This window comes from Danio aesculapii, chromosome 19, assembly GCF_903798145.1.
Source record: "Danio aesculapii chromosome 19, fDanAes4.1, whole genome shotgun sequence".
Taxonomy (NCBI): Eukaryota; Metazoa; Chordata; class Actinopteri; order Cypriniformes; family Danionidae; genus Danio; species Danio aesculapii.
Genome location: NC_079453.1, coordinates 44203819 through 44213880, shown reverse-complemented (window position 1 = coordinate 44213880; position 10062 = coordinate 44203819). Strand labels below are relative to the sequence as shown.

At 37.1% G+C, this 10062-nt stretch overlaps 1 protein-coding gene across 6 annotated transcripts in view; it reads left to right on the top strand.

The window, feature by feature from the left end:
• Positions 1-1226: 1226 nt before the first annotated feature.
• The window catches only part of trioa (trio Rho guanine nucleotide exchange factor a), a 235153-nt gene continuing 226317 nt past the window's right edge, over positions 1227-10062 (top strand). For all 6 annotated transcript variants that reach the window (XM_056479284.1, XM_056479283.1, XM_056479282.1 and 3 more), the window contains exon 1: positions 1227-1481. In XM_056479284.1, coding sequence (XP_056335259.1) covers positions 1412-1481 — 70 coding nt within the window. In that variant the 5' untranslated portion in view covers positions 1227-1411. The remainder of the gene's footprint in view (positions 1482-10062) is intronic.

Genomic DNA, 10062 nt, shown 5'->3' with positions numbered 1-10062 from the left:
ACTGCTTTTATTCTAGCCAAAATAAAACAAATAAGACTTTCTCCAGAAGAAAAAATATTATCAGAAATACTGTGAAAATTTTCTTGCTCTGTTAAACATCATTTGGGAAATATAAAAAAATAAAAAATTAATTCAAAGGGGGCTAACAATTCAGCCTTCAACTATATATATACTTAAAATATATTATGATATATTATAATGTATAATATATAATTAATTATATAATAAATTAATGATTATTAAACCAATTAATATATAATAAATTGAATAATTAATATTATTATTTTATTATTTATAGTATACTGTATAATAAATACTACTACTACTAATAATAATACATATCATTATTATTTTTCAAGTATTAGATTTTATATATTATATTTATTATATTATATATTAGATTTTATATATTGTTTGTTTGTTTGTATACTTTATTGTCCCTCAAGGGAAATTTTCTGTGGACTCACAGAGCACTTCAGCAAGTTCTGACACAATAAAAATGATAAAATAAGCAAACATACAGAAAAAAACATAAGCACACTATCGATCAGTGTTCAACAGTCTGATTGACATTGGGATAAAAGAGTTCTTAAGTCTGTTCTGCTTCCAGCGGAAGGTTCTGGATCTTCAACCAGACGGTTAAAGATTATAAAATGGGATGAGTACATGAGATGGATTGTTCAGAATTCTTTTTGCTTCATTCAGAGTGCATTTCTCGTAAAGTGTTTGAATACTAGTAAGAGTTTCAGATTCTATTAGTCTCGTAGCAGTTCTGATAATATAATTTTTTTTTTTTTTGCAGATTTACAGAAATATTGCCATACCGTGTAGATAGACCATCCCTGATGACACTCTCAAAAACAGCCTGATAAAATTATATTATGATTATCATTATTTTTTATTTTATTTTATTATTATTGTTAGTTTTATGCAATATATATATATATATATATATATATATATATATATATATATATATATATATATATATATATATATATATATATATGTGTGTGTGTGTGTGTGTGTGTGTGTGTGTGTGTGTGTAGATATGTATATTGTATGCTCCAAATTCCATCATATTAAACCTAAAAATAATTTAGTTAAGGTCACTAGAAGGGGTGAAAAGCTGGTAAGAGTGTTATTCAGCGGTGATCTCCCGCCCCCTGCCGTCTCTCCGCTCCGCTCGGGAGAACCGACCGCCGGCCGGCGCTGTTAATGTGTTTTCCAAGATGGAGGAGGTTTTGTGATGTTCCCCAGCAGCACTCAGAAGTGATCCTTTTCCCGTCCGTGTCAGATCAGTGCTCAGACACAGGGCGGAGGACGCCTTTTCCAAACCCTTCTGTCTGTGGGGGAATTAAAGAGCAACTTTAGATTTGGATAGTAGTTTTTTTGTGTTTTTTCGTCAGCCATGAGCTCGGGGGAAGGGGCCGAGGAGACGGCTAAGGACGCGGCCGATATAGCGACATTCTTCAAATCTGGTAAGCCCGAAAATTCGCCCGAAAGCTCTGATCGAATGGCGCGAGGCTCCGGGACATTGTTCGTGCACTGGGTGGGTGGGGAAGGCTGGCTAGATTATGGGAATTAGCAGTGATTGCAGTAGAATATAATGCAATAAGTGCAAAATCCACTACATTGTTGGTCTGATTACCTGCGTTTGGATGAAAATGTGGTTTATAACAGCACAGCTGGAGAAATTTCTGTTGGTTTTGTCGTTAGCATGTGTGAGCCACTGGAGCTAGTTGGGTAAAGATTTTAGCAGGGTTTTTCAAAACAGAAATCACTTTAACTAACTGTAGATTTTTAGCAGTTTAGCCCGTAAGAGATAATGTTATATATAATTGGGTCAATCGTGCAACTTATTGATGAAGAAGAGCTTGTGGCTAGAAATGTAAGGTTAGGCAGAGCTTGTGCAGGCCACATTATGAATAAATAAGTTAAACACACACATACACATTTTACTCATGAAACCCTTGTGGAAATAATCCATCTTTAGCAATATTATCAAATTGGTATTATCTTGATTTGGAAGCAGATTTAAGAAATCAGGTAAATTTTAAGTGTCAGTTTATTTGTGCTACTTATTACTGATGTATTACCGATAGGATGTGAATAAAATGTTGTTTTCCACCATACAAGTCAATGAGTGAATAGTAAATGAACGATCAGACGAATGTGAAAATCAAAGGTAGTCAGCAATGTAAACAATGACCTGGCGTGGCACTCTCCAACTCCCTGCTAACTAGCTAGCATGGTGTCTGAGATTGAGGTGGTGAAAGTCTGTTTAATACCTCGGTAATTAAAGTCACGAGGTCGTTAATTATGTAAAACGTAATTGTAGACACGATTGAGACTATTGCTGTTAGATTGAGCTAAGAAATAGGATTAAATCGTATGCCAGATTGACTCGTGTAGCATTTGGTTGCTAATTTAGCAGAGCTGTTCCAGAAAGATTGATGACACAGTTGTCCTGTCTTTTTTTAAACAGACATATTGTAATAATTTTAATCAAAGATTAGATTGCTTTTATGTTGGTGAAGATGTAACAAGGAAACACATTGAGTCATGTATGCCACATATAGGATGACACACATTTGATTGTTTATTCTGATAGCAGGACTTTCATCTGCAAGACTAGGTTAACCATTTACAGGACTCATTTTCATGCATCTGTATAATGCTTTAGGAAATATTTAGTCCAAGACTAGGTCACGAAGTCCTGTTCTGCTCAAAACAACATCTTAAACCAGTCAAAGCTGGTTTGCTGGTCCTCCAGCCTGTTTCAGCTGGATTCTGCACAGACATTTCTTGTTATTTGACCAATTGAACACCAGCTTGACCAGGTTGTGAGACCATCTAAATCCTGAAGCTTATAATAGTTATAACATTTGGTTTTAACGTTGGGTCTACTAGATCAGTGTTTCTCAACCATTTTCCTGGAGGACCACCAACACTGCATGTTTTGGATGTTTCTCCTTTGTCTGTTACACTCATTGCAGGTCTTTCAGTGTCTGCTAATGAGCTGATTATCTGAATCAGGTGTATTTGGTTAAGGAGACATGTAAAATGTGCAGAGTCTGTGGTCCTCCAGGAACGTGGTTGAGAAACACTGCACTAGACAATGCTCTTGTTTGGTTTTTAAAAGCATTTCTCCAGATAACTGCTATTCATTCAACATTAGGTATTATCTTAAAGCACAAATGTAGTGGTTTTGTTTTGGGTTATGTTGCGAAACCACAATTGAAAGTACTGCGTCTTGCTATCTTCACAACGGAAACCTTTTTGGTTGTGTCAGTACCCGCTCTCAAGAGCCTTTTGGTTTACAGTATTTCGCTTCTTTTCAACACAGCCACCAAGTTGCTGAAGACTATTACTTGGCCTCATGATGTTTGTGTTGTGTTCTCTTACTGCCTAGTATGTAAGTTAGTCCTGCCTCCAGTTTTTACACTTATTGTAGTCATGTTAGAACATGCGTCGGCTTACAGGCCATGATTCTGTCTACAACTCCACTTCCTCATCCATGTACTCACTAAACAGCTTGACCCTGCATTCATCATCTGTCTACATGCCATAGAAATGAGTCTTTTTGTCTGCTGTCTAATACAGCAATGATGATGCTGACACAGGTGCTGTTCAAAGGTTTGGGGTGAGCATGATTTAAAATTAAGCTTATTTATGAAAATAAATCACAGCTGAGTTGACAATTGGAAATATTTAAGTGTTATGTTGACGTGTAGAAAAGGATTTCTGCAGATTCGTTTTACATTGAATATTAAAGAAATGATGCCGATTGCTGAAAGGAATAAATAACTTTTTAAAGTATATTAAACTTCTCTAAAACATCAAAACACTCGATCAACTTTAATCAGCTTTAATGGAAGAAATGGTACTTTACATGTAATAATATATTTTAAATTTGTCTTGATTAATCTTAAATTTGTAAAACTTAAACTGTAAATACATATTTTTTTATTTCTGGACTGCATCTGCGTTTTCAATATTGAAGAAATTTTGGTGCCATATATCAAACATGTATTTTTAACATAACGTCATGCATCACGTTTAGGGTGTTCACACTTTCATGTTTGGATCTATCATTAGACAAAAGTGTGAATGCTGCCATAGAAACGTTGGTATGCACCAAGCAAGTGAACTGAGACCACTGAAAAGATAAGTGTTGGCCAACTTCCATATAAACTCTCTAATTTCCAAATGTCAACCCAAATTTACAGAATGTCACAGAATCAAGCACACCTGATGTTTCTTGTCATAGGACTACTAATTACACTCCAATATGGGTGTCAGAATAACATCTTGTAATAGTGGATCTTCCAACACAGGCTCATTCTGAAAATGTAGCATACATTTCTGGAGATCGCAAATTATGTAGCCAGAAGTACGTATGGCTGGATTTCATCTTTAAAACGAATGCTACGGGCTGGTATGACAGCATTTCTTTTTCACGCTTACCAGTTGACTGCTTGCCTCAGTATGGACGACTTTCTAACTGTAACCAGTTTGTCCAGTAGCTCGCCTTGTATGTCGGCGGACTTGAGACACAGAGAGGAGTTGACCATGACGACAGGATTCAAGTCTGGCAAAGAACAGTTCCAGAAAGCAGGCAAGACAAAAACAGAAACCAAAAAATAAAATAAACAAGTAAATAACAGGGTGAGAATGTGGTAAAATCTGAAAACGTGGTAAAAATTAGATGAGGGCTTTTGTTTTTCTGGGTTGCTTTTTAAAACTGTCGGTCAGGTTTAGAGAAGTGGGTGTTCTATTCAGTCGGTGCTTTTGAAAACAATATTGGTTGGGCTTAGGGAAGGAGGAGGGTGGGTCAGTCGATCAGTCAGTCAATCAATCGGTCAGTCGACAGCAGCCTCTGGTGGATTTACGTGAGAACAGCAGGTGCGAAGGGCACCCGCAAGAGATATTTGAGATCTCAAAATGCGTACACAGCGGCTTCTGGTGGATTCACGAAAACAAAAACAGCAAAAGAAACGTAGCTTCTGGGACGTATTTGGCACTCTCCAGAAATGTATATAGCGGTACGTTTTCAGAATGAGCCTGGGTTGGGATCTTAATTGGTTCTGTTTTGACTACTTTGTAAGTTTTATAGAATCTTCACGAGTTCTCAGCTGATACAAATTCCATCATATGTATGTACATACAATAAGCGCATTTAGTTCAGTGCGTTTAGCCCCTTTTATAGGCCGTTCACGAGTTCTCAGCTGATTAACAATACCATTATATGTGGACACACAATAAGTTTGAGCTTAAAGAAATACCAAAGTGAATGGTAAAGGGATAGTTCAACTAAAAAATTTGTTTACTTGCACTACCCGACAAACGTCTTGTTGTCGATCCCAGTTGTAAGAGCAACAAATAATAACTTGATCATTTGGAAAAGTGGCAGAAAGTCGATTTTTCTAATGAATCATCTGTTGAACTGCATCCCAATCATCACAGATACTGCAGAAGAACCCACATGGACCCAAGATTCTCACAGAAATAGTTCACCGTCTAGTTTGGTGAAGGAAAAGTCATGGTTTGGGGTTACATTCAGTATGGGGCCATGTGAGAGATCTGCAGAGTGGATGGCAGCATCAACAGCCTGAGGTATCAAGACATTTCTGCTGCCCATTACATTACAAACCACAGTAGAGGGCAAATTCTTCAGCAGGACAGTGCTCATTCTCATATTTCAGCCTCCACTTCAAAGCTCCTGAAAGCAAAGATCATCAGTGTGCTCCAGGATTGGCCAGCCCAGTCACCAGAGATGAACCTTATTGAGCATGTCTGGGGTAAGATTAAGGAGGAGGAGGCATTGAAGATGAATCCAAAGTATCTTGATGAACTCTGGGAGTCCTGCAAGAACGCTTTTTTTTGCCATTCCAGATGACTTTATTAAGAAGTGATTTGAGTCATTGCAGAGATGTATGGATGCAGTCCTCCAAGCTCATGGGAGTCAGACACAATATTCATTCTTTTTCCACTGCACCATGACTTTATATTCTGTACTGTACATTATTTCTGTTAAGTGATGAGACTTTTGTCTAAGCAAAGTCAGACTTTACTCTCCTAATTAAATCATTAAAAATCAAGGCATGATCATATTTTATTTGGTTAAAATAAGCGTAATCTAGAGTCCTTTACCTTTCATATAAGCCACTTCTGATACCAAATTATCAACTAGAAGTCACGTTACCATTTGCTGTTCCTGAAAATTGGATAAGCAACAAGACTTTTGTTAGGTAGTGTAGATGTTTTGATAAAACCATTGACTTCTATAGTAGGAAAAGCTATGGAAATCAATGGTTACAGGTTTTGAGCAAAATATATTTTGTGCTTAACAGAAGAAACAAGCTGTGAAAGGTTTGATACAAGTAAATGATGACTGAATTTTCATTTGTGTGTGAACCATCCCTTTACGTGAACTTAAAACAGACCCACAATTGTGAACACACCCTATTGTCCTTGGATGCATTCAAAATCTCTATTTTTCTCATTCAAAGAGTACTTGCTCTTATTGTTAAAGTCATAGTTTAATGTTCTTTCTCTTTCCTGTTTAACTTTTAGTGAACTTGGCATCATTGTGTGTTAAATTGCCAGTCTGTTAATTTTGATGGTGTCTTTGACCTTGGCTAATAAGCGCCCTAGTATTTATTTTTTATTTTTTTGGAGGTCTGGCAGTGGCTTCTCTCTTCTCTCCGTTAACGTCATATGAATTTTTCTGACACTCAGACGTCATGTGGTTAGCATTGTGGAGCTACATTTTCTGTCGTTGACTGTTACCACCCCGTTCAACCCAGTCTCTATTTCTCCGTTTCTCCTTCTATGTCTCTGTTGTGTCACGACTCCTTGATTTATCCAGCCTCTCTATCTCTCGCTCTCCCTGTCATCGTTTTTTTTTTCAGTTTCTCGTTCGCCTCTTCTCTCCGTCTCCATGTGTGGTAGGGAAAGGTCGTATTGACCTACATTCGCTGGGTTAGGAATGGTGCACTCGCTGCCCCCTCCGTCTCCTGGCACAGCGCTAGAAGATCCTACTTATTCAACTGCGGAGAGAGGGAGACGCCAAGACAGCTTCCGACAGTAAATCATGAAGGCCAATGCTGGATCATCCTGAGAGAAAATGAGGGACATAGTTAGTGGCAGAGAGGGCAGATGAGCAGTGAAAAAATGACAGAATAAGAGCCAAAAGAGGACGAGGGATAAAATATCTCTATTAGAAAGATTGTGTGTGCAGGAATGTGCATTTTTGCTGACAAAGTTGAAGGCTGCATTAGTTCTCTTTGGTGCAAACTGTCAGTAAAATGAAGTCTCAAGCATAGACATGATTTATTACATCTATTACGTATAAAATTTTTAAAAATGTTGATCCCATTGTCCCCTGTGAATCATAGTTTCAAATTTAAAGGTGTCAATGTAAAGACTAAATTATTCATTCATTCATTTTTCCTTCGGTAAGTCCCTTATTTATCAGGGGTCACAACTATTCCAGCAAATGTTTTACGCAGCCCATGCCCTTCCAGCTGCAGCCTAGTACTAGGAAGCACCCATACACGCATTCAGACATGCACTCATACACTGTAGCCAATTTGGTTTGTCCAATTCACCTATAGCGCATGTGTTTAGACTGTGGGGGAAACCGGAGGAAACCCACGCCAACATGAGGAGAACATGCAAACTCCATACAGAAATGCCAACTGACCCAGCCCAGACTCGAACCAGTGACCATATTTCTCTGAGGCGACAGTAACCACTAAGCTACCGTTTCGCCCTGTAAAGACTAATAGGTTGTTTTCACATGACGTCATTGATGATGCACGAAATTCAGATGGAGGGCAGGAAGTGGTTCTTCTACGTAAGAAATCTCAACCACAACATCAAAATGTTTTTGTTTTGTGTTGTTTATAACTTAATTAAAGTTAAATCAGCCAAGATAAGAAATGCCGAACAGCTTTTATAGAACTCCAAAAGTTTTTGCTCATAAAGGGCGGAAATTCAAGAAACTGGCTGATAAACGAAAGAAAAGACGGCATAATATAAACATTCATTTAATACATCCATGTGTACAAACTTTATTGAACGCGATGATTTGTTTGTCATCACCAATAAAGATTATATACAGGCCTAGCTATGTTTATAAATGTTAATGTGTTATATAAAAATCAGATACAAACACCACCACGCTTATACAAAATCCAGGAGAGTATAAATAACGTACCCATGTAATCGCTGAATGAAATTTCTGTCTTGTTTTGCAATAATCCATGTCTTTACTGGCGTTCCGGTGGAATAAACAGCACAAATGTCTTGATACCTCAGGCTGTTGACGTTGCCATCCACTTTGCAGATCTCTCGCACACCCCCATACTGAATGTAACCCCAAACCATGACTTTTCCTCCACCAAACTTGACTGATTTCTATGACAATCTTGAGTCCATGCAGGTTCCAATAGATCTTCTGCAGTATTTGTGATGTTTAGGATGCAGTTCAACAGATGATTCATTAGAAAAATCGACCTTTTGCCACTTTTCCAAATTATCAACTAGAAGTCAAGTTATTATTTGTTGCTCTTACAACTGGGATCGACGACAATTTACTATTATGATCTGCATATTATGATTTGTTCATTTCCCCATAAAAAATACACGTGCTTCAACTTTCTAGCCACATGGTCAAAAGGCTTATTACAGCTATTATCACAACAACTCATGGCTGCTGTGAATTACGACTGGATCATTCCCTCCAATAGTAAGGAATCATGCATAAAAGGAAAGCATTGTTGTTTGAATACAATAGTGCAGAAGTCCTGCTTCCCTTTTTGAAAACAGCCGTGTCAAAGACATGTTTGTGTATTACAGTGTCCCTTGAAAGGCACACCTGAATGCTATTTCTGTTTAAAAGCCCCTTGACACGTGGCCCAGTTCATTCATTACAGTATGTAGGGGCACTGCCTGAACCATCAAAGACATCAAACGCTCATAGAGACCCGAGTTGACCTCTTTTCCTTGTTTATTGTTCATTTGTTCTTTAATAATCCAGGTCACCGTGATTATGATTTTTGCGATATTCAAAAAGAATGTGTCTTTGGGATAGTTTGGGGGATTTTTGTTTTTTAAATTGAAACCTGCCAAAAAAAATCTTCTTTATTGCATGAAATCAAATAGCTTGAGTCCACCATGCTGTCACATGATCTACCAGCATCAGTTGCATTGCTTCACTGCCATTCAGCAGTCCTCTTATGTGGTCTCTTGGGGTAGTTAAGTGTCAATTGGATGCACACTTCTGAATGTTGGTGTAGTAGATCATCTAAGTATATCGTGCCTACTATTTAACACCATACTCTGTAGTGGGAAAGGATTCGATTCAACTTAAATAATCTCAAATGATTTGTTCAGAAGTTGATTAATTCGGAAATGAGATAAACAATTGTGTAAAATTTTTCTATTCTAGATTCGCTAGAAAGCAAAAGTGAAAAAAGAGACTATTTTATCTAAAATATAACTGGTCGGTAATTGATTCTTATTTCTTGAACTGCATATAATTGGAAAATGGCATGTTTGATTGTAGCATTACATACCTGTATCTTATTTTTTTATTTGAGATTTTTTTGGGGTTTCCACCTTTTAATGGACAAGCCAGTAGAGAGTATTGACAGGAAAGCTTGGGGAGCAGAGAGATGGGAAGGATCGGCATAGGACCGCGAGGCGGGAATATATATAATTGTTACGGTCAATTTAGTAACTACCCATAAGAATTTTTATTGCTATGATTTGTTATTTCTACACATTACTAAATTCATCCTTAAAGTTCACAAACAATTTAAAAAAACTGTTTATTCCTCTAAAAGTAAAACATTTAATCATTTATGATTGGTAAAAGCTAAATTATAAAAATTAAATATCTTTCAATAAGATACTGGAAATAATAGCTGTTTGTAAAGAGTTTTATTCCTTTAGTTTTTGAAATGTCAAATATACATGCAATAGATTCACCCATATTGCTTTTAAAGGGCACCTATGGTGAAAAATCTACTTTTCAAGCTGTTTGGACAG